Source organism: Chanos chanos, chromosome 8 (genome assembly GCF_902362185.1).
Source record: "Chanos chanos chromosome 8, fChaCha1.1, whole genome shotgun sequence".
Lineage (NCBI taxonomy): Eukaryota > Metazoa > Chordata > Actinopteri > Gonorynchiformes > Chanidae > Chanos > Chanos chanos.
The window spans coordinates 22,450,704-22,475,464 of record NC_044502.1 but is presented as its reverse complement, the minus strand read 5'-3'; the positions used below and the strand labels follow the sequence as shown (position 1 = coordinate 22,475,464).

Below are 24,761 nucleotides of genomic sequence, written 5' to 3'. Positions count from 1 at the left end.
TGAGCAGAAAAGTATCCTGCTCCAGAAATATGCTGGTATTTCCTACAACATACTCTAGGAATTCATTTAGATACCAGCTGGACCTCTGCATGAGTTACATGAGCCTGTGGACAAATCAGTGAAGAAATGGTGTGCACCTCAGAAACAGAAAAAGCACCCACAAAAGGTCAAAAGATGAGTGCTGCACGTGGAATTATGGTGATATTGAGGAGTGTGAGATGTTGAGCACAGCTGTAGTTCCATGTTTCTGCTTAGAAGAGCATTATGCCTAGAACCACACAAAGTCTATTATTAAGCAAACTAGTCACAGTAAAAGGTGAACTCACTTTTCTCTGGTACCATGTGTGCATTCAGTCCCACATTAAACACAATAATTAAGCAAGCTTCTGGATCATAACAGAGGGAATATTATTTCTTTTTTGAGGAGTGTTTTAAGAGGTAACCACCTAGCTATGGCACCTGCACCTGGCTGAACATATTAAGAGCTGACAGAATGGACCTTCCTAGGACCCTTTAGGCGGAGTCCACTTCAGCGCGTTAGGGTCGATGGTCTTACAGCTTCCTCGTTTGGCCTCCTTAGCCTTCCAGTCATCAATCAAATCCTGTGGGTGATATTATAAATTTAGCTTTTCTCTCCAGAAACAGCCAACTACTTGTTTCAAATATCATGAGGAATTTTTTACTTATTCTGACTGAGAGCGTTCAGAGTAAAACACACACCTGTCTTTTCATTACTAGGTGTTTGCCTTTCCAGTATTTCAGCATCTGGAGTGACTGTAAGGTACTGACAATATCCACTGGATTCACTGCAGTTTCCTGACTGATCTCTGCAAGCAGAAAGGTGAGCCAGATCATGCCCCTTTTCAACCCACTTATAAACAGTTTGGTATAAAAGTGGCTGTGCCCAATGATATTGTATATTTTAGATTTAAAGTTAGTGAGTGTAAGAACATCAACAAATTTGTTCTTGTCCACGTCCTAAGAAAACATAAAAACTTTCTTTCTCATTCATCACACAACTGTAAAATTATATAACATGTTCAGCCACATAACTACTGAACAAAGAAACAAGCAAATAAAAAACAGGTATGATTCAAAATCAAATTTCATGAATGACACAGACAATATGTGAACCATTATTCTGAATAAAACACCTTTAATGGAGATTTCCTTGCCCTTGAAGTCATGTAAGTAACGGAGGAGCACATCCCTCCAGTAGCTCCTGTAAGTGATCAGGCCCAGGTCAGAGAGAGGCCGCTCAGGGGAGCCCACCCTCTCCTCCACTTTAGAAAGGAGATAACCTATAAACAGAGACACATCCCACAGGAACACCGTTAACTATTACTAATTGCCAGAAGAAAAAGGTAACAGACAGCCGGTGAAGCTGTATAACTATAAACAGTTTTACTACTTTCAAATTAGCTTTTTTCCCCTCCTGAATACTGCAGTGCTTACAGTATGATAAGAGAGTTAATCTTACTGCAGAAACAGTAAACCCCTTTTTGGAGTAATGATATTGCTGAGTGTATAGTACTCACTGAAATCAATCAACATCTTGCCATAGCCTTGCCGCATGTACTGAGGCATGGTGAGTATACAGGACACATTATAATTCAGGAATGAATTCTTTTCCTACGTAAAGAAAATCAAAATGATAGTCTATTAACAACTCAGTAGTACATTCCAGCAGTCCTGTATTGATACTGGATATGTGTAGCTTGTCTTTGAGAAGTTGCCTGTGAGTGTTACAAATATTTTAACACCATTTTATATGTGTGTACACTGGAATATGTATATGTGCATGTGTAGTTTGCTTTGATAAGTAACCCATGAGTACTAGAATTCTATAGACAGTGTTTAATATGTGTGTATATGTATATGTATATGTATATGTATATGTATATGTATATGTGTGTAGCTTGCCTTTGAGAAGTAACCCACAAGGTGACAGCCAGTGTTATCAGCCTCTGTCATAACATAGAAGAGGAAGGGCTCTACATCATAGTACAGGGTCTTATGGTCCAGGAACAACTTGGCTAACAGACACAGGTTCTGGCAGTAAATCTGTGAGGGAAGCAGATAGGTGTAATACACACATGGAAAAAAGGATAAACATTTTAGAATGCTGATCTGTGCAGGCCATTTGAAACAAAGCAGGAAGCAATAATGACTGAAAATTGCAAATAATTTAAAATCATGCAAAACTGCAGGGTGTCACAGAAAAAAACAGAACAGGTACAGAAAAAATATTAGAAATGTCATGGAAAGTATCACATTATCAGAAATAGTATTAGAAACATCATGGAAAGTATCACATTTTCAGAGTTATTATTACATTATATTACAGTTATACCTTAACTGCTGGCAAGGTTTTATCTCAGGGCCTTATATATTTGATACTCTGGATATTACACATTCAGAAACAGTGTCCACACACGATAAATGTTGGAAATTTTTACCATTTTTGTATAAATATTTTAACCACTATATTGCCAGAAAGTCAAATTGCACAAGCATGCAAGTCAACAGCAATACCTTATTAAAAGCTATTTTCTTTAATGCCTGTGTGAAAATCCATCTTTCTCTGTAATCTTGCAATACATAGTAGTGTTCTGACACTTCTTTAGGAAGGTCTATGCCTGTAAAGATGTTCTAATTAAAAATGTTAAACTCAAAGCCAACATTTTTTTAATCAAAGACAAATGGGAGACACATATCACAGCACTGTGAGATGGTTATATGAAGCAAGACCCTGGCATTCCAAATAGTTGAGCATTAATGAACACATTAATGAAAAACATTAGCTTCAAACAGACAGGTCAAGCATTTCCTTATTTATACTCTCGAAGGGATTCAATCTTCTAAGTTGTTTTGTTGATTTTGTTGCGTTTTCTGTCTTTGACATATTACTTAAGACACTGTGTGCTTCCTTCACTGAATTAAATAATTATTCTGAAGTGTCATTCACCTATTGTCCAAAATTAATGCAAATTTTAGCCCGTTGGTCTGTCATAATCTCTTCCAGTACCCCAACCCTGGAAAGCCTTAGTCCACTTATTACCTCGGGGTGGTTATAGCATGCATTGGAAAGGCCCCCGGAAATCTATTGGCATAGTCACAGATTACCATGATATAGTGGTACCCGGCACTGCTTTTCTTTTCTTTTATCCATTGCAATAGTTGCAAAGACATGGATGATACTGGCAGTGAAAACAAAAAGGGGTCTATCAGACCAGCAAACAGCACTGGTTTTCTGGCAGACGGGACAAGTGTTGCAGTATGTTTTAATGCCCGTGTACAAGGAGAACCAAATATATGTGAACTCACTCTGTCGTGTGTTTTGGCCCTCCACAAAGAATGTCGAATAATAAGTGCCCTGCCAAGGGAACAGTATATGCTACGTGGAGTACTAGTGCTCTACATGTATCTCTCTCACAACCAAGCACTTTTCTCCATTATCAGCAAAAGCATTCAGAAGTCCATTTAAAATTAAAAGCCAATTGAAAGCCTTTCTCCATCACCCACTGTATTACCCCCTCCTACAGAAGCTTAATCAAACAGAGACTGCAATGATGGATCAGTAGATCATAATATCATCAGGTACCTTCCATTCACTGGCTTTCCAATGGCCTTCCTAGACTTCCATTCATTGACAACAAGATCACATAAGATAGGAGTAAGCCCAGCTGGACCAAAGCATTTCTCAAGGCCTAACTGTTCTCTCTAAGTCAAAAAGTATCATCCTAATACTGCCTATTGCAAAAATTCAGGCAGATGTTCACAGCCAACTTTTTCCTGGGTCTTATTACCAAAGGACAGGACATCACTCACTCAATACTGACAGATTCCTTTCTAAAATCATGTAATCAGGCAAGCAGTCCACAGCCCCAAAATTTAATAAGTAAAATTGATCATGAAGACCAACAGTAACTTCTCTCATAGGATGCATTTGCTGATCCCCAGGTACACACTGAATGAGTGTATGACTGGCATAACTAACAAAGTTTCTTTAAAAGTGATATTGAACTACAAGTGTTGAGTAGCCCAAGAGGTAATAGTTACTAAGTAGTGAGAGTTATAATTATTCCCATACTGTCCAGTCATCTTCCCAGTTCAAGTTCAAATTCAAGTTTATTTGTATAGTGTTTTGTATGGAATTGTTGACTGTGTGAACAAGGGGAATGCTATAGTTACAAGGGTACATCCATGGATAAAAGCTAATGTAACTGGGTAAATATAGGGAGTGGCACTGACATTCTAGAAACATCTTACAGGCATATCCGTAGCTTGTGAAAGAGCCCTCTTCCAATAATAAGAGAGTATTAATCATAATACAGCACATATTCACAATAAAAGTGGAACAAATCTATAACGCCCTGGTCCTCTCCTTCCCCTTCTAGTGGTTAGTTTTGATTAAGATCTGTTACTTCCTGGTTTCCTCAGTTCACCTGTCAGCTTCATTATCAGTACCACCTGTGTCTTGTTAGTTTAGTCTTAAGATCCCAATTAATACTCCTAGTTTTGGCCTTGGTTCCTGTTGTGGAATTGCTTTATCTTATGCTGTGTTGGTTTATCTGTCTGCCTTTTTGGTAACCTGAATTGGCAATCTTGTAAGTCCCTAGAAGTCTTTTATTATGCATCCAGTCTCCTCCACCAAACATGACAAAAACAAACTTTTAAATACTTCAATAATTTATTGGTAAACAAGTAACAACCTCATGTGAAGAAACTGCAAACAGAACAAAACTCAGGAAATTTGATTTTGTGAAAATTGTTTATTCAGTGGATTAAGGTATTCCCATATTTTTGCTACATATGCTTATCAACAGTATAACAACAGTATTGCTATACTATACTTCTAATCTAACCATCTGTGGCTAGCCAAAGAAGAATGCTCGCCCTTGTTGAGTCTTGGTTCCTCCCAAGGTTTCTTTCTCTCTCAGTCTGGAGGAGTTGTTCCTTGCCACTGTTGTCCTGGGATTGTTCACTGTGGGGGTGTCTGGTCCAGCATGCTGTACAGCTGTTTTGTGAGAACCTCCATGGTAGAAATTGCCATGCAGATAACATTGAATTGAACTGAATATTGGACACTGTGTGCCTACTAGAGCTGCTTCTTCTTGTTTTTAGCTGACAGGAGTGGAGCCCAGTCAGGTTCTCTGCTGTTATAACCCACCTTTGCCCTCTGAGATGCTGTTTTGTGTGCCGCTGTTGTGCTACACTGTTTCCAGCCTGGTTGTTTGATAGCTTGTATCCAATTCTCCTTTGTCCTCTCACATAAACACAGTGTTTCGCTCACAGGAATATGAATGTTAACCGAATGTTCTCAAGTTTTTTGTTTGTTCCATTATCTCCTAGTACATCCTTGAAACTGTCAAGTAAGAAAAATCCAGGAAGCTACTTGTGAAATATGCTTCTGGCACCAACAGTCATACCATACTGATTAACAAACTAGCTCATTTTATTCAGTATTGTTTGACTGCTTCAGCAATTTAAATCTAAGTGAGTTGTCCCACCTCACATTAGATGAATAGTAGTTATCAAAATTAATATCTTATTAACTACACAGTGTCTTACTACTTACCATCTGGTGAACGATTTGACAAATGATACCAGTTATATTCACATAAATGATTCATATTGTAGGTGACGTTGGAGAGGTGGCAGTAGTCGAAGCACTACTGGCTATAATTATGGTGCACCAGTCCTTACAGACAACTCAATCAGACATTTACTGAAGGATGTAAATGCTTAGAGTTTGTAGAGCCGATATGACATAAGAGAAACAATATCACATGGGTGAAGTTTTAAATGAATTTTAATTATATAAAAATAGCGTTCAAAGAGTGGAAATAACAGAAAATGGAAAGCAGATAAAATTGTTTGTAACAGTTTCTGTAAAGTTTGTCTTAGCACTGTCCAAGTTTTAGAGTATTTTGACCTAAACAGAAATGAGTAAACGCAGACATCAGACGACCTAACTATCAACCTGTGCCAACGCGAGACGGGGCAGGTTAGCTTACATTCTGGCTAATAATGGTCCAGTGTTGAGCTTCTCTGTTAGATAATCCTCTTTGTTGGAGGCCGATGAGACTAAGTTCTAAGTTCTATTCCCCTGGGGGCACAAAGAGTGAAGCCCCAGAAAGTCCTCTTTCTGGAGTCATGGCAGACTTCATTGGATGGTGTCTGAGATCGGTGCAGGATCAGACACTTTGGTGAAGTGAACAGCAATGTTCACTTTGGATGCAGTTGTTAACCAGACAAACATTCTGCAACATGCAAAGATGAATTGTTGTACTTCATGTTTTATCCTGGTTATCTGTGGGAGTGTTCAATGACCATCAAAGCTGTCGGTACATTTGGTGATAGGCTATTCATGGCTGATGGGATGGGGTGGCAACCACCCTTCCTTTTGTTATCACCTGTATGTTTATAATAAGTGAACAGTGAATCTATTAAACTGTTTACAGCGTGGAAAACGTACCATACACTTTGCCACACACATACTGTGATGTCTGTTGTGAGTCTTATTTTCAGATGACACGAAACAAGCCATAGCGTGTAATTACCTTTCCAAATGCAGGAGTCATTCTTACAATGATTCTTGCATTTGGAAAGGGGACACACAGCAGAAACATGTAACAACAACATGTTACACATTTGTCACACGCTGGAATTTGGTTCACTGTCCAATAGGTTTTGAACTCGATACATTAGTTCAGCACTTTGAACAGAATGAAGGGTTGATCCCTCTGTCACTGTTCATGCTTTCAGGGTTTGAATTAGTCTTGGTGGTGCCTGTGCGGCCTTACCCAGCAGGGCAGGAATATAATTGCATGTTTATGTTACAATCTCATGTATATGCCAGTTCAGAATTCGGTTAGTTGAATACTGTTCGATGAACCATCAGAGAAACTCCCCATTAACTAGCCTTTATAACATTATCAACACAACATTGCATAACTCCCCATTAACCAACCTTTATAACATTATCCACGCAACACTGCATCTCTCCCCATTAACCAAACTTTATCACATTATCCACACAACACTGTAAAACTCCCCATTAACTAGCCTTTATAATATTATCAACACAACATTGCATAACTCCTCATTAACCAACCTTCATAAAATTATCCACACAGCACTGCATCTCTCCCCATTAATCAACCTTTATAACATTGTTTCGTTACAATTAAGTTAATGTGTTAGAAGTATTATTTTTGTTTTCTTAAGTAATTCTTTATGTGTTTCTGTATTTCGTTGCAGTCACTTTAAGAATTACAGGATTTTAGTAACAGGAAGTTATGTCTTGTGACCAGCAATCAGAAAATAAGTGAGCTTGATGCTGAGAGCTGTTGTTTTATTATATCTGAGATAATCCAGCGACATCTGCATACATCTCATACCTTTGGTAGCATCGTGTGTATGTACTGATTGTTTTATTGTTATCTGTGATCGCAGATCATTATTTTTTGGGTCAGTGTTACATTCTGTGAGGTTAGATTCCAGAAATCAATTAGTTACAAGTTACTTTTGCTACTGACTACATTGTTCCTAGGCCATTGGAAGTTCATATGGGAATAATTACAAATAAATAAATGAACAGATGATTGATTACATGTTTAAATATGATTCCATATATTACATTTGAAGTCAAATCTACAATAAATACATACAAACTGTGATAGTAAAAGGGGATTTAATTCATGTTAAAATTTAATTGGTATAGTTACATTGTGTATATCTGTACTTGTTAAAAGCAAGCATAGTGTGGATTATGCTTTTGTATGTTTCAGTTTCACCCTTCTTTGCAACGTCAATAAACCTGTGGACAAGGGCTTGACTGTCTTCAGAGTCTTGATGTTAGGAAGGCGGTTATCTGACTGTCAAGTTATATATAGAACATATACCGAGGACAGAATAAACATTATCCACACAACACTGCATCTCTCCCCATTAACCAACCTTTATAACATTATCAAACACAACACTGTATAACTTCCCATTCAGATATATATATATATATATATATATATATATATATATATATAACAAAGGACAGTCAAATGTTCAACAAATTTACACATTCTTAAGAAAGTATAAATGTTATCTGTCGAATAACAAAATGCCAAGCCTACAAGTGCTACAAGAGTGTTTGAAAGCTTCATGTCTTTATAATGCATATAATTTTCAAAAGGCTGGCTATTGTGGAGAACTTTAATAGCTGTTGAATATTTGTTATGGCAGCATCTGAAAATGGAATACTAGGCATTCCATTGTTGAATCTCTAGGGTGTGTACATGTCAGAGATGGGGACTCGAGTTTGCGACTTGGACTCGAGTCGCACTTAAGTCACACACACACACATTGACTTGTGACTTGACTTGAGACTCGTCCTCAAAAGACTTGAGACTCAACTCGGACTTGAGATTTGGGACTCATGAACAATCTTTATTTTTTTAGCGCATTCACATTAAGGACATGTCTGATAATAATGGAGGGAATGACATCCAGCTTATCATGCATAACTTCACGCATGTGTGTGGCCACAGATGACTGCAAGCTGCAGCAACAACACCATGACCATGGCGAGCACGCGTGCAGTTGCTGTGCCATTTGTGATAACCTTTGGCTATAATGCCATCACAAAAGGCCCAAACAAAAGAATGGCTAAATGCAAGGTGTGCTGTATCAAAATAAAGGATGCTGGATCGACAACATCAAATTTTATCAGGCACCTCAAAATGCACCCGGATAGGTCAGTTTAGACAAGTTAACGTTAGTGCCTATGGACGGTTAGCAAACATGTTAGCTCAGCATCAGCTATCTAACATTAGCTTGTTACTAGTTTTGTAGCTAAGGGAGGTTAATTTGATTAGATTGGCATTAGCTGAATATTTTGAAAAGATGAGTGAGTGTTTGTTTGCTTGCCAAACTTGTTCGCATAGAGTGCTGGTTTTTCCATGACTATAAAAATGGTCAGGTAACTTAATCAACACAGATGAACATCACCATGTATACCGTGTGTGCAGAACAAAAAATAACAAAAATGTTGCAAAATACAGTTATTAACTTCTTAAAGGAAAGCTTGCATTGTGTGTTTTTTTCATATTGCACTGCAATAGCGTGATAAAGTGATCATATACCAAACAACTAATCAGTGAGGATACTGTATGCTAAAAGATAAAGGAGTGATGATAATACAGTGCATGCTCTGAATTCCTTAGATATAGCAATGCAGGGATGCAGCAGATGATAGAACACTAATTAGAACCATAAAAGACTTGACTTGGACTTGTAACCAAAGACTTGAGACTTGACTTGGACTCTAGCTCAAAGACATATGAGCATGGATTTGTGTATTGTGTAGGTGTGTGTATGTGTATAGAAGCTTAACAGGTGGATTACTAAAGAGCAGAGGTGGACAAAGTAAACAACTCCATTACTTGAGTTAAAGTATAGTTACTCCTGGTCAAATATTACTCCAATACAAGTAAAAAGTTGTTCAGTTCAATTTTTACTTGAGTTAAAGTACTGGAGTACTTGCTTTTAAAAATACTTAAGTATTCAAAAGTACATTTTCTTTTTAATGTCAGCACATTGTTGTATTGTTGCCACAATGCATTTACAGAGCCAAATGACTGAAACAACCCACTGAATGCACTGACTTGCTTGTAGAACCTGTTGAATAAAAAGCTTGTGGAATATGCTACAAAGCCTGTAGAGACACAGTTGAATCGATTGCTTCCTCTTTAAAAAACAGTGCATAGCTTTAGTTAAATAGGCCTTTGGTTAACCCAGACTGGCCTTAAAAGGATGAACACGTCATAATGTTGTGGGCTAGGTTAATTTTACTTCTACTACATAGCATTGCCTGAAATGTGAAACAGCTGGATGCCCCCCGTAACCACTTGATTCCCGCCCCTCTCGTCTTATTGGGACTGGGTCCTACATGAATCCACTGCCTTCACATGACCTTACAAATATTACTGTGTTTACCTGACAAGATTAAAACATACATTTCTGAAAGGACTTTTGTCAGTAATGTTAAGTCTGCATTTTTGCTAGCTATTAGTATGCCTCAGCAGTGGATTCACACAGGACCCGGTGTTATGTCCCAAATGGTTTTCAAGGCCAACTGGTTTTCGTACGTGTTCACACACTGTGTTATCAGTAGCAGTTGTGGTCTGCCTCTGTCACCAGATTCGTCACACATTCACAATATTAATCGAGATTTTCAAGTCACATGTCATATCTATTGTGGTGAATATGATTCTAAGTGTTAGGCGAACGCAGCGCAGCGGGACGCAGTTAGCTTGAAAACCAGTTGATTTCAAAAATCTCATACATGGACTTAAGATATGACCATGGGTGCTCTGGTGAGGAACCTTTATCTTTATCATCTTTATCTGCTGTTGCAGTAGCCATTAGTACAACCGCCAAGTTCAGTTGTTAACAAAATGCAGCACGCACTTGACTGACAGCATTGAAGTAGTTTACTGTGATTGGTTTTTCCCCTGTGACAAACACAGTATGGCCTATCGCATTTTAGAAAAGAAAATTCGTCCGCTGACTTCAAAGCGATGTGTTAAAGTAATGAGTAACGACAATCTTCATAGAAATGTAGTGGAGTGAAAAGTATAATATTTGTCTTTCAAATGTAGTGGAGTAAAAGTCATAAGTTTCCAAAAAAAAAAAAAAAAACCCACTCAAGTACAGATACTCGAAATGTACTTAAGTACAGTACTCAAGTAAATGTACTTCATTACTGTCCACCCCTGCAAAAGAGAGAATGGCAGTTTTAGTAGCTTGGGCAGTGCTGAATGGCTACTATGGCCAAATTCTACAGTGGTGGTTTTTCCTAATTACCCCCTTAATTTGGCTGATTTACATGGGATGCAATCATATTTTTACTCCTGATGTTTGCACACTTGATTATCTTGCACACCAAAGAAATGAAAGAAGTATGAAGCTGTCATAATTTTCTCTCTCTCATGGTCTCTTCATGTACTATGAGAACTAGGGTTGCCATCTGTCCCATATAATACAGGATCGTCCTATATTGGAAAATAAAATGATGCGTCCCGTGTTGAATCGATAAGGGGCACAATTTGTCCCGTATTTTCATACACGTCGTTTCATGTCTACACTAGGTCTTCAAAGTGCTGAGAATAACATAACATCAGGTAAAATCAAACCAGTTATACAAGCGGAGTGGGGAAGTTTAATTTCAGTGGTGAGCTACAGACCAGCTGAGTTAGATTGCACGTCAGCATCATTGTTTCCATTAGGTGTAACTCAGTGTTTGCCTTGTGGCTTACAAGTAAAAATAGCACCCTCAGTCGTTGTATTTTTCTTTTCCTTATTATTTCAATGATGTCTTAAGTCCCCGGTGAAGCGAAAGAGGCTGTTGAGATATTAGGCTGAATGATCAGTGGCTCAGCCCTTTCCCTGTACAGTTTGCCATTGAGCTTTTTCGGTTGCCCATGGAGGGGTGTCTGACTTTAAACAAGTGCTACCCATGTCCGAACAGAGCAGACTAGACAGAGTGGAATCGCTCGATTCCTTACACCTCAGACTTCCCCTGAGGCGGGCATGGTGTATTGTCTAATTGTATATTGCCAACTGTAGCCTATATTATAAAAGGTGGCAACCCTAATGAGAACTATCAAAAAAGTTTGACCATATGCTGAAAATAGACAAAAATTCGAGAAAGTCAGAAATGGGGCAAATATGTTTTGATGGCATTGTACTGTAATGACAAAAACTACCATAGCCATTATCACAACAGATTCATCTGTTTTTCATCTGGTAAGTAACATCCGTGAAAGGATAGCAGTTCTACCAATTATTATTCATAGCATCCCAACTATTAGCATTGCTTCATCCCACTTGTTTTGTGAGAGCTTCTTCTCTCACACTTTTGTAGCTCATTAACACTGTTCTGACCTGTATCTGTCTGTAATTCACTCTTCTACCTCCTCCAGCTTTTCTTGCACTTGTGTCTGGTCTAATGCCGAACTTAGCTGTGGCACTTATATCTAAGCCAGCTCCTTAATGGCTACCTGCTTGAATTGTATTTAGCCTCATTTGGAAGTGGCTTTGGATAAAAGCATCTGTTAAATGAGTAATTATAAATGTAAGAATGGATGGATAAGTGTAGTGGAAAGGGAAATGGGAAGAATTTTGCAGAATCAGTGTGTTAAAGAGGGATTGTAGTGTAGTTATAAATGTGAGGGATGAGGGGACGGTTAAGACAATGTAGGATAAAATGCTATGATAGCTTCACAATTATGACATGTGACCACTGTGATTAATTTTAGAACAGTTGTTCAACTGACAGTTTGGAGGAAAAGAAGGAATATGAAGGGTAGTTTGATGTATTAATTAGGGAAAGTGAGCTGAAGAGTGTAGAAACATCTGAGAAAGAATACAGAGCTATGCATGTTGAGGAGATGGACTGTTCCTAGTACCGGCACATACAGGGTCATGTGGAACACACTGCTTGTGATGTACTGGTTGTATGTTGTGTATGCATTAACAAGGGAAACTTGGCTCAAATTTCACATACTTCACTTGGCAAGAGACTGAAAAGCAGCACATTTTCTGCAATGCCCTTGACTTGGAAGTCTGTGCAAATTTGAGTTAAATTGACTGCCCTCACATCAAAGAGAAGTATTGGAGGTATTTCAATATGTTTCACTGTATCTTTATAAATGGGATAATTGATTTGATTAAAACAATTCATTTTGCTACATCACCATTTATTTTCTTGGGATACGGTAATGTTGCTGGCTTTTCATTCCATGTGCATATACCCGAGTCATAAGTTCAATAATTACTCTAATTGAATTCACAATGAATGAAATACTGGGTGTATGTAATCACATTAAGGGAATGTAAAATGTCTACATCACAATGCATAATTAGCATTGCTACACATGCTTGGCAAGTGCATGGGTAAAGTACAAGTGAACCTTTTACACCCAACAAATGTCCGTCATTATACTTGTGTGTTTTTCTCTGTGTAAATTGTCAGGATTATGGATACACCCTAAGCCACAACTGAACCACGGACTACTTGAACAAAGTTTCAGTGACCAAGTGCAATCGCTAGAATGTCTTTTACCCACAGTTCTGCCCTTGGCTAGTTCACCTCCACTACAATCACACCCCTAAATCTCTCCTCCAGTCAGACTTGCCAGGGCACCAGTTTAACAGACTTGCCATGGCACTGGTTTAACAGACTTGTTGACAGAGGCTTCAGTCTACTGCAGAGTACCAACTCATACAATGCAGCACAATCCCTCACAACCACCCTCAACATCTCCACGCCCACACAACCACCCTCAACATCTCCATGCCCACACAACTACCCTCAACATCTCCACGCGCACACAACCATCCTCAAAATCTCCATGCCCACATACATCAATAAGTGTAGGATGAAACATTTCAATGTTAAAAGCCTCCACAATTCATATAACTTCTACCTTGTTCTTTTTGCCATCCACTTCAAAAACAGAGATAGCTCCTTTTCTGTAAATCTCATCTCCAGGTGGATGCTTCCATACACATTTTGCCTGTACAGGTAAAAAATAAATAAATAAAAAGAATTAACACTTCTGAAAGTGGTGACATGAGAAGACTGTTATAGTGATGGGTGACTCTGCCATACCATGTGCCGACGCAGAATGGTCTGACTCTTCATGTACTTAAGGCAGAATTCACACATGTAAAGGCGACCAAGGCGTGCATACTCCTCTGGGTAAGGAGAGTGATACCACGTGTCCAGCTCATAGAAGCCAAACACTAAGGCCTTGATCATGTTACTGCCCTCTGTGACCCGGCTTTGGAGACGCAGCTTCTCCTACACATATCAGTGAGTGAACAGAGAGACAAAAACACACAGCACTTAGTCAACAGAAAACACAAAAATATGCACCAGTCAGTGAACAGAAGGACAAACACAAACACACACACACACACCAGTCAGTGAAGAGAAAGACAAAAAACACACATGAGTCAGTGAACAGGAGAACAAAAACACACACCAGTCAGTGAAAAGAAAAACAAAAAAAAAACACAGTAGTTAGTGAACAGAAAGACAAAAACACACAGCAGTCAGTGAACAGAAAAACAAAAAACACACAGTAGACAGTGAACAATGAAAAATGAACAGTGAAAAATTTACAAACAGTGAAGCAATGAAAATGCTGTGTGGAACTAAGGGTAAAAATATACATTGTAAATCTTTATTCTGTATACATGTACCTGTATATTTTTGTGTATATACATTGTATATACAGTTAGTGAACAGAAAGACAAAAACACACACCAGTCAGCGACCATAAGGACAAAAAACACACATCAGTCAGTGAACAGAAAAACAAAAAAACACACACCAGTCAGTGAACAGAAAGACAAATCTATATTTTGCATACATGTACCTGCATATCTCTGTATATATACATTGTGAATCTATATTTTGTACACACGTGCCTGCATATTTTTGTATATATGCAATGTAAATCTATATTTTGTATACATATACCTACATGTTTTTGTATATACACATTGTAAATCTATATGCTGTATACATGTACCTGCATATTTTTGTATATATGCATTATATATCTATAATTTGTATACATGTACTTGCATATTTTTGTATATGTTGAAAAATCCAAAGTGTCACTTAAAAATAGGACTTGATGAAGAAAAAAGGATGCATTAGGTATCCAAATGTATATTAGGTTAAATTAGATGGAAACTAAAAGAAAGGGCAAATTTACTGTATACTGGCTTTGATTCAAATCATATTAATAGAAGGAATTTTGCAAATGGCATTAGATGTGACTTGAGCCTCTAACTGGAAAAAAGCTCTGTGAGGTGAGAACAGTGCTAATGGTTACCAGTCTAAATCACTGTGTACAAAAGAGAGAACAGCAGAGTGTAGGGCTTACAGGAAGAAAAGAGAGAGAGCAAAGTACAGTACAGCATGATGAATTTTCTCTCTTACAAGGTCCTCAGAGGCCCGTGCCTGGGCTCTGCGGAAGAGCTCCAGGTCATAGTCACTGGTGATGTTCTCCAACACAGGCTCCTGACTGCTGCCATGCCTCTGCCCACGCTCCTACAAACAGGTTTACAGCTTAGTCTGCATTTCATGTAGAAACCCAAATACAGCCGATCCTTTCAGTCACCATTATTCTTCATGTTAGTCTCTTTCATCCTTTGGTTTTTTAGCCATATGAAAAGAAGAAGGAAGTCTAGAATCCTCTGACAATACCTTCAGAAGTGTTAGAATCACTGCTCTATGATATCATTACTGCTCTGACTTGATAATGTATGTGTTATGTAGAACAAATATTGTATATTATATCATATTACGTACTGGACTGTGATACATAGATATGTAATCTCACAAATGTAGCTGTGCTTTGTCATTAATATAAAATGGAAACAGTTGAGGCTCACTGGAACAGTACAATGAATCCTTATGATTTTGGCAAAAGATAAATACAGAAGCTACAATTTTGATTTTCTTCATACTACGTAAAATGCACCATGCTAAACCATTCACTCTACTTGTAGCACTCATGTGACAGAAAAAGACAGACACCAGGGAAAGGCCAGGAATGTTTTGTGAACACACACACACTCATACAAACACACACACCATGTGTTTCTCACTCACGTCTTTCAGTGAGCCAGAGTTCCTTTTTTTCCTCATCACCAAGATCTTCTCTTTGTATCTCAGCTGACGGTCTGTGGCGGCCTGAAGACAACAGAACATATGTAACTGAAAAATAATTAAGATTCTAAAACATTGAGGACATTGTCATTAAGGTCATTTCGTTTTTTTAAACATGGTCTTACGATCATGTGCTGGGTGATCTCAGAAAAAAAAAGATTTTTGTGGGGAAACCTTTCAGAGTTGCCTTTTGCCAAGGAAGTGGTGTCTAATTCTTAATTTTAAGACTATGTGGCCTCAGGATCTAACCAAGTTCTGTAACCCCTAAAATAACTTAAATGTTTCCGTTGTTTTAGAGATCTCTTCCTCACTGTGAGAGGGTGTACATGCAAAGGTACGTCAGTCACAGTGGTTTTAAACTTCATTAATGCCCCAGGCATGGCAAGCAGCAGTCTACATTAAATTTTAATGAGTGCCTAACTTATGAGGGCAAAAACAAATGATCTCACTTAATTTGTCTTACTCACCAAATGAATTGTCTAACTAACCAAACTATGTGTTAATGGATATAAAATCACTCTGAAATTAACTCTGTGAATTTAGCTCTGTCTACCGTGAATTTTTACATTGGGAAACAACACTTATACATTTGTCTGTTAACCATATTATTTACTGTATTCAGCATTTCTGCTCATCTCTATAATGCCCCCCGGAGTTCAGAGCACACGTACTGAAGTCTGATAAAAGTGAGGTGCTGAGTCAACTATGTTTTGCTCAGTATTCAACTGTTTTGGTGTTTTGTGGTGCCTGTAATCAGTTTTGTAGTGTTATTTCACTCAGCCCACTGAGTGAAGCAGGATGACGAACCAGGTGCCGTGTAGAAGGTCGGGTCTCATCCTGCCGCTGGGACAGGGTTCTCTCCTCGACCTGTTTTTCTCGAGAGCTAGCCTTTACCTACAGCGAAGTAAAAAGAAAAATCTGTGAGTGACTAAAATTACTTTCAATAATGCAGTTGAAGGCTGGTATTAGGTCCATTATTTACCTTACACTCATCTGCAGATAAGTTATGATACAAAGGACAGCCAGAGATTGAAAAATGCCGCTCATGTCTCCCTGTCAAATGTCCTTTGGCATAAAAACAGGACACATGTCAAATAGTTCCAGCCCATTTCAGCACAGTGAAAACAAACCATTTTACACAAGACTATGGACCTCAAAGGCCTTTACCAAGAGAGTTGCAGCCAGGTGTTGGGCATTTCATATTGAAGTTGTAACTTTCGTGAAAGCGGCGGCGCTTGGGCCGGTGGGACAGGTCGTGGCATGAGTCTTTCAGCAGCAGATCCTTAGCCAAGCTCTCGCTGCGAGAGACACTGGGGCTGGACATGTCTATGTACGACTCAGGGGACGGTGCGTCTCCAGTGGGGGTACGGGGTGGAGAATCACCGTGATCCACGACTCGTTTAAGGTCTCAATCACAAACAAGAAGAAACATGTGTAAGCTGTGTGACCATCTTATTACCCAAACTTTATAATATTATTAGACATCAATTTTTATTCTCGATTTTTACTGATAAAAATCAATGTCTAATAGTATTATCAGTAAAAATCAAGAATAAAAACTGATATCTAATAATATTATCAGTAAAAATTGAGAATAAAAATCGATTTCTAATAGTATTATTCTCCATTTTTACTGATAATATTATTAGATATCAATTTTTATTCTCAATTTTTACTGCTAGAGCCAGTTGCAAGTCCTTCTTGATCTTTTCTTTATTAAGGTATGTCCAGCCCAAATGAGAAAACTTCATATCACAAAATGAAAGAATAAGCTAAAGCAAGAAGAACTCATTTTGTATGGGGCAGGCACTACTGAGGGAAGGACCGTGGAGACAGCCAGACAGGGGCAGGGGACACTGAGTGGACAGCTCCATTCACCCACCACGTTCAGAGACTTCCACCGCTGCCTCTGTGTCTGAGCCTGAGGAACGGCTTTGGCACAGTGTGTACTTCTTTGAAGCAGCCTGGGCCCCCTGGTGTTGACTACGAGTCATCCGTCGGGTAGCGAAGGCAGCTGCCTCTATGGTGGCTAAGGCCTCTGGGTTTCGCACAAGGCTTGACTCTGCACAGAGACATTTTTTAAACATACAAGTTTGTGTTTTAAACCTGTGGAGCCTAGTCCCTATGCTTCAGTTTGTGTCCTACATTTGAGTTTATGTCCTGTGTTTGGAATTTAGGTCTTATGTTTGAATTTAGGTTTGACTATGAAAAAAAAATTACATATAACTTATTACATATAAAAAAAGCGAATTTGTTGAAATCTTAATGTTATTTTTGTGAATACATGTTTGATGAAATGATAAAGATCACCCAAAGCTTCAGTTTTTCCCCCCACTGTCTCCACAGTTTGAGATGTCCAATTGCTCATGGACATTACTTATCTTTTCACACTTTAAACCCACAGTCAGTGTCTCCAGGCAAGTAGTGAGGAAGGGAATTTCCCACAAAATGGAAAAAAGATCAACTGCATTCTCTCTGATCCCCCAGCTAGGACACAGAATTGACTAACCACACCACCGTTGGGCATTTGTGTTTTAAAAATAATAAAAAGCTCAGAAATGGTTTTTGATGATGTCCTCTTTTATTCAGTGATGATTACAGATGAAGAAGGAAAGGAGAGGAGATGCTCCCACACAAGATGTTACTGCGACTAAAGAAAACAACATCTCGGGCAAAGATATACTCAGGCACCAGAAGCACCCGTGACCTTATCTGCCATAGATAACAAGCACCTCAGACTCACACTTGAGACTTCCATAATGAGGAGCGATCCTCTGCTTAACCCTCCAGTTCATGTCAATTTGTGTGAGTAACTATTTAGTTCTGTAAATGGGCAAATGCAAAGATATATGGATGTGTAAATATGAGAGTACTACTCAGTCTCAGGAAATAGCTCCTATGTTTACTATGTCCAACCAAAAATATGGAACAGTATCATGTAATTAAAACAAATATTGAAATAAATCATACATCCATATCTGTAATAAATCTGAATATCCACACACACACGTAAATATAAGTTTACAGCAGACATGGGTTTATCTTATATACATACATATATATTATGAATTATAAATTCATTCATTCTGAAGAATTTAATTTTCTTATCTTCATGAATGAATGGTATGGTGTTATCAAGAGTCCAGAATGGGCCTAGCAGACAAAATGGCACACGTGATTTAAAAATAAAACAGGAACAGACCTTGTGAGCTCTCAGAGAGTCGACCAGAAGCACGTGTGAGGCGTGTGTTTCGGCACATGTTGGCATCACTCTCTGAGCTGTCAGTGTGCCCCAAATCAGCAGAAAAATCGGAATCCTCTGTGCCATCAGAGCTGCTCCCAGTGTTTCTCTGCACACACAAAACACAAAGATCAGGTGGAACAGAAATATGTGCAAAATTATCCTAAGAACAAGTGAGTCTACTCAAGTTTAAAAATGGATAGGGAGTAAATACAAAGGTATTAATGCTATAAATCCATAGAGTAAACCAATTCAATTAATCAAAACAACCATTAGATTCCATGTGTACTTTTAACTTCATATAATTCTTTTCAGTTATTTTCCTGATTTGAAAGTGTCATGACTGTGGGGAGTGTCATTCCTTTTCTGGCCATGTGGGGTCCTCAGCCCTTTTGGCATGCCGGTACCTCTCAGCCTCCTTCTTCAGCCTGACGGCTTCCCTCACCGGTGGCGTCCACCACCGGGTCCTTGGGTTGCCACCACAACAGGCACCGACGACCATCTGGCCACAGCTCAAAGCTGCCGCTTCAACAATGGAGGCTCTGAACAGGGTCCATTCGGACTCCATGTCCCCAGCCTCCCTCGGGATCAGGGAGAAGCTCCTCCGGAGGTGTGAGTTGAAGATCTTCCGTACAGGGTCCTCAGCCAGCCGTTCCCAGTTCACCCTCACTATGCGTTTGGGTTTACCAGGTCTGTCTGGCAGTCTCCCCCACCATCTGATCCAACTCACCACCAGGTGGTGATCAGTTGACAGCTCTGCCCCTCTCTTCACCCGAGTGTCCAGCACATACGGCTGCAGGTCTGATGAGACAACTACAAAGTCGATCATTGACCATTGGCCTAAGGAGCTCTGGTATCAGGTACACTTATGAGCTGCCTTATGCTTGAACATGGTGTTCGTTATGGACAATCCATGACTCGCACAGAAGTCCAACAACAAAGCACCACTCGGGTTCAGATCGGGTAGGCCGTTCCTCCCAATCACTCCCCTCCAAGTCTCTCCATCATTGCCGACGTGAGCACTGAAGTCTCCCAGTAGAACTACAGTCCCCAGATGGTGTCTTCATTAGGACACTTTCCAGTGTATCTAGGAAGGCTGGGTACTCCGAGCTGCCGTTCGGCACGTACGCCATCACGACAGAGATTTCCCCCCTGCAACCCGAAGGCACAGTGAGGCGACCCTTTCGTTCACCGGGACAAACTCCAACACAGCGGCGCTCAGTCGGGGGCTAACAAGTAACCCCACACCTGCCCATCGCCGCTCACCCCAGGCAACTCCAGAGAAGGACAGAGTCCAGCCCCCATCCAGGAGTTTGGTTCCAGAGCCAAGGCTGTGCGTAGAAGTGAGCCCAACTATATCTAGTTGGTATCGCTCGACCTCTCGCACAAGTTCTGCCCCCCCCCCCCCCCCCCCCCCCCCCCCACAGAGGTGACATTCCATGTACCAAAAGCCAGTTTCTGTACCGTAAGTCCGGTCCGCCGGGGCCCTCGCCCCATCCTGCCACCCATGTGGCATCGCACCTGGCCCCTATTTCTCCCCTCACAGGTGGTGGGCCCACGAGAGGGCGGCCCCACGTGGCTCATTCGGGCTGAGCCCGGCCGGACCCCGTGGCAGGTCTGGCCACCGGGTGCTCGCCTACGAGCTCCCCTCCCAGGCCTGGCTTCAGGAGGGAGCTCCGGTCTCCCTATTCCAGGCGAGGTGCCTGTTTCTATGTGGGCGTTGATCATAAGGGCTTTCAGAATCGCTTTTTGCCTGGCCCCTCACCTGGGACCTCTCTGCCTTGGGTGACCCTACCAGGAGCTACATGCTCCAGGCAGCACAGCTCCCAGGATCACAGGGGCTCACCCCTCCACCACGATAAGGTTGCGATTCCAGGAGGGGTTGGTCATTCCGATTTCCTAAATCAACAAAATACATTGGACAGCTAGTGTACGCCTCGCCCTTCTTAACGTTATCAAGTTACGTACCTTGCGATCTAGACACAAGATTGGCCGGTGATACAGAGTGACATCATAACCGGTCTCATATGAAATATGGAGCGGCATGAAATCTGGAACAGGTACATCCAGTTAACCACTTCATGCATACGGATAGCCAGTTTCACAGGAAATACATCAAATTCTGTCGACAATACAACGGTGCATTGCAAAATCAAAGTGGGAAAATCAATTAATTAAAATATAGAAGCAACACGATACCTAATCGCTAGACACACTACCAAACTACAAATTCACGACAATAATTCTGTTCATATAGACATGTAATGAACATCCCATATCGTATCGTCTACAATCAGTTTATTGAGCCAAGGTATAGGGGCAAAGCATCGCTTATCTGTATTAGCAGCTCGGTTAGCCAAACATTTTGTAAAGGGATTAGATACACCATAAAAGTGGGATTTCATTCTTTCACACTTTACTTTTTGTAAGTATGTTGTATCTTTAACAGCCGTTTCACAATTTGGTGCCTCTGTGAAAATGGCTAACCGGATGCACCCGTTCCAGATTTCATGCCGTTCCATATTTCATACGACACCGGGAGTCAAACATTAATCCTAAAATACCGTGGATTGGACTGGCTACGAGCTCCTTTGCTTACGAGTGAGAACATGTTTGTGCTATGAGGGGCTAAATGTTTTTCACCTCATGGCTGATGCAACATTGCTTAACTCGTATCTATAAGCTCGTAGCATGAAAGACTTCCACAGGCCTCCGAGTAAAACGGTAAAAATAAAGGCGTTTATTTTTATACTACACACAACAGAAATAAATCGAAACAAAACTCTGACAGGAGAAAACCTAAAGTTAAGCTATTCCTGTTACGATGCGCAACTACGGTAAGAAAACAGTTTGCTCTGCCATCAAAACCCCAAAAACAAACTCATTAAAGCCAGACTTAATGAACGTATACGTGAGAAGCGGAACTGTCTTAAAGTGACAGTATTGTAAATATTACTGCTGCAATGGTTAACCTCTCGCTCTCGGCATAATGTGGACGGTCTTCATTAACATAGATATTCTGAGAGCCAAAAGTCCCGCCTCCGGCGAACTAGGTGCAGACTGTTTTTAAATTACTCTTAACGATTTCGCGCAAACCAGAAAAAATGCAACAATATGCCTGTAAAACTAAATATTCATAGTATTATGAATGAATTGTGGTTTAACATTTCGTAGTGCGACTGTACAGTACTAATGCAATTAGTAAAATCGAAGTTAGAGGTGCGCTACATAATAGATTCCCCTGCTCTCCCTACATCGGGCTTCCAGTGAGGTCAACCGAACCCCTCCCTCTCTCGTACTTCTGAGTGGGACACCTTCCTGGGCAATAGCCTAAGTAGCTCACAAACTATAATCAGTGCGCCAACCCCGACAAGGTAAATTGACCCACGGTGACAAGATATCATTGACGTGATGTGCAAATGAGCGATAGAAAACCGATTCCGCAAATGCCACCATTCTGAATTTCTTTTGTGCGGGCGTCCCCTGCCGCCCCTGGCAAAATGTCGCCCGTGCCTAAATCAATCCCTGATATGAATTATACGAATTGTGAAATAATGGTAGCAGTTAGGTTAACCTAAACGAAAATAAATTAAACGAAACGTAAACGTAAATTTAATGTGTAGGATTAAATGCTGTAAACTCATATTTGCTGTGTATTTCCCTAGTAGAGATAAAGCCTATTCCTTGAATGTAAATATAATTCACTCAGTGCAACTCTTTCAATGCATTTTCAGGGACACAAAGTTAATCTTTTCTCTCCGAGACCCAAATTGGAGTGATTCATACTGACACACAGGCACAACGTTTACTGGCAGATCTAATGGTCATCAGTTTATACTGCACTCTAATCACAGGCTTAATCATTGGGCAAAAAATAAAGGAACATCTGCTGGGCCCATTTTTATTTGACTACTTATTTAAATGTCAAAGGCAATATCAGCTCTTCCCCACCTTATATGCCTCTCTTCGAATTCACTTCCAGTTGTTGATATCATTTGTTGTTAGCATCTTTGTCTCTGGTCTCTCTACCTCAAGCACCACATCCATGGTTTTTCTTTCACTGAATCAGTTTTCTGTTTTCATCTTTCTTGCCTTCAGATTCTGATCCTGCATTTCTTCGTTCATGAAAACACCCTGGGTATTGGCAACATGCATGGAGCTCATGAACAAAGCCATTCACAGGAATTTTCACTAGAAACTCCAGTGTGAAGACAAACTAGCACAAGACACAATAGCACCACGAGCAACATTTCCCCACCATAAAATCCCCCGCCCAGGCCTGAGCCAGCCACTCACTCTCGAACAGACAGCACAGTCCTCACAAAGGCTGGAGCCAAACAGACCATCACTCCTCACAATACAGCCTTCACTAACTGAGGTGGCAAAAAAACACCTTTCTGCAGGTTATCATTTGTATCCACAAAGTAATCAGCCACCATTTCCCAAATCATATGTTGACCAATCACAGCCCAGACAGAATGAAAATGTCAAAACTGAATAACCAACTTAGACTGACCAATAGCTGTATGTGACCACAGTGAACATTTGAAGATAATAGTTGACAAAACACAATGAAATTATGCACAGGTGTGCTACAAAGCATGCACAGAAATAGTGAACAAATAGTGCTGACAGAGCATCCTTTAATTTAAAAGAATTACACATTATGGAAAACAGCCGCTGTTTAAGACCTTGTGAAGGCTTAGACCATGTCTCCTAAATGACCTGCATTATTACATTACGTCTAGCATTTCTCTTATGAACTGTATTTGTCAGTTAATTTAAAACAATGAATAACTTTTTCTTTAAAATCCAGTTTTATTTTACAGCATTTCAACATTTAGAATATATGGAATATATGACCAAAATGATTAAACCATTGGTATAACGGTCAGTTACTCTGCACTGGAATACACAGATGAAGTGGTAGGATTACCACAATCTCTCACTTTGTCTTCAGAACATTGTGAATCTATTCAACCAATTCACAAGGCCTCACATTCAGGGTTAAAGTATGTCCCCAGTTTTATTTCTCAGTCACAGAACATTCTGGTTCGCCGGCCCGCACCACTGCACTACTGCAGGCAGATAATTAAAATCACGTGTAACTGAACGTAACGATCAACATTAATGTTTCACAGCTCGTCTGTATTGACAAATTTAGCTTTTTCCTTTTCAATGGCAACTATGTCTTTATTAAACGTGCGTGTTGCACTTGAACACGGTGATATAATTAATAACTTGTGGGTATTACACGGAGATGCTTATCAAGATCTCCATTATATACTAGGTCAAACTCGCATTCCTACCTTTCTCCGAGGCATATCGGTTGCTTCCTCTGACCGTAGTTCAGGAGGATGCGTTATGCGGGCTACTTCCTCATGACGCTATCAGAAGTGACCGTATTGTTTGTTGACGGACATCTGCCCCTGAAAACGACAGAAATGTGTCCTTACGAAAAATTAAACAGGGGCAATCCCGGTCAATTCATCTCCCTATTCTGTTCTGCACTTAATACATAGGCTGAGTCTGCTTATGGCTGCTAACGAATCTACACGAATATCAAAGTAAAAGTACCTGGGCATTTCAAATGATAAGGAGCTTTATGAGAGACTGAATTTACGGTTTAAAGCTGTATTGTAAAACAACACGAGGGCAATTATTGCTATATCATAACTGTTCGGATAACTTTGTTTGACACCATAAGTTTGATTCTGGGTCTGAAGAACTGAGAGTAAAACTAATATTTAAAACTGTCTTCAGACT

The 24,761-nt window shown here is 39.9% G+C and overlaps 1 protein-coding gene across 6 annotated transcripts; it reads right to left on the bottom strand.

Moving 5' to 3' along the window:
* Positions 1 to 503: 503 nt before the first annotated feature.
* kat7a (K(lysine) acetyltransferase 7a) lies at positions 504 to 24,328 on the bottom strand. Of its 6 annotated transcripts, XM_030781107.1 has the most exons (15): positions 24,305 to 24,328; positions 18,957 to 19,104; positions 17,637 to 17,816; positions 16,922 to 17,161; positions 16,737 to 16,819; positions 16,562 to 16,648; positions 15,680 to 15,778; positions 15,023 to 15,133; positions 13,679 to 13,870; positions 13,494 to 13,583; positions 1,924 to 2,064; positions 1,539 to 1,632; positions 1,155 to 1,301; positions 721 to 827; positions 504 to 602 (listed from the first exon to the last, which is right to left on the bottom strand). In XM_030781107.1, exons 1-15 carry the CDS (start codon positions 24,317 to 24,319, stop codon positions 504 to 506), a joined length of 1,833 nt encoding a protein of 610 aa, XP_030636967.1. In that variant the 5' UTR covers positions 24,320 to 24,328. The 6 variants fall into 6 exon arrangements, with proteins under 6 accessions (XP_030636967.1, XP_030636968.1, XP_030636969.1 ...); XM_030781108.1 differs by lacking the exon at positions 16,562 to 16,648; XM_030781109.1 differs by lacking the exon at positions 16,922 to 17,161.
* Between the last annotated feature and the right edge of the window lie 433 nt (positions 24,329 to 24,761).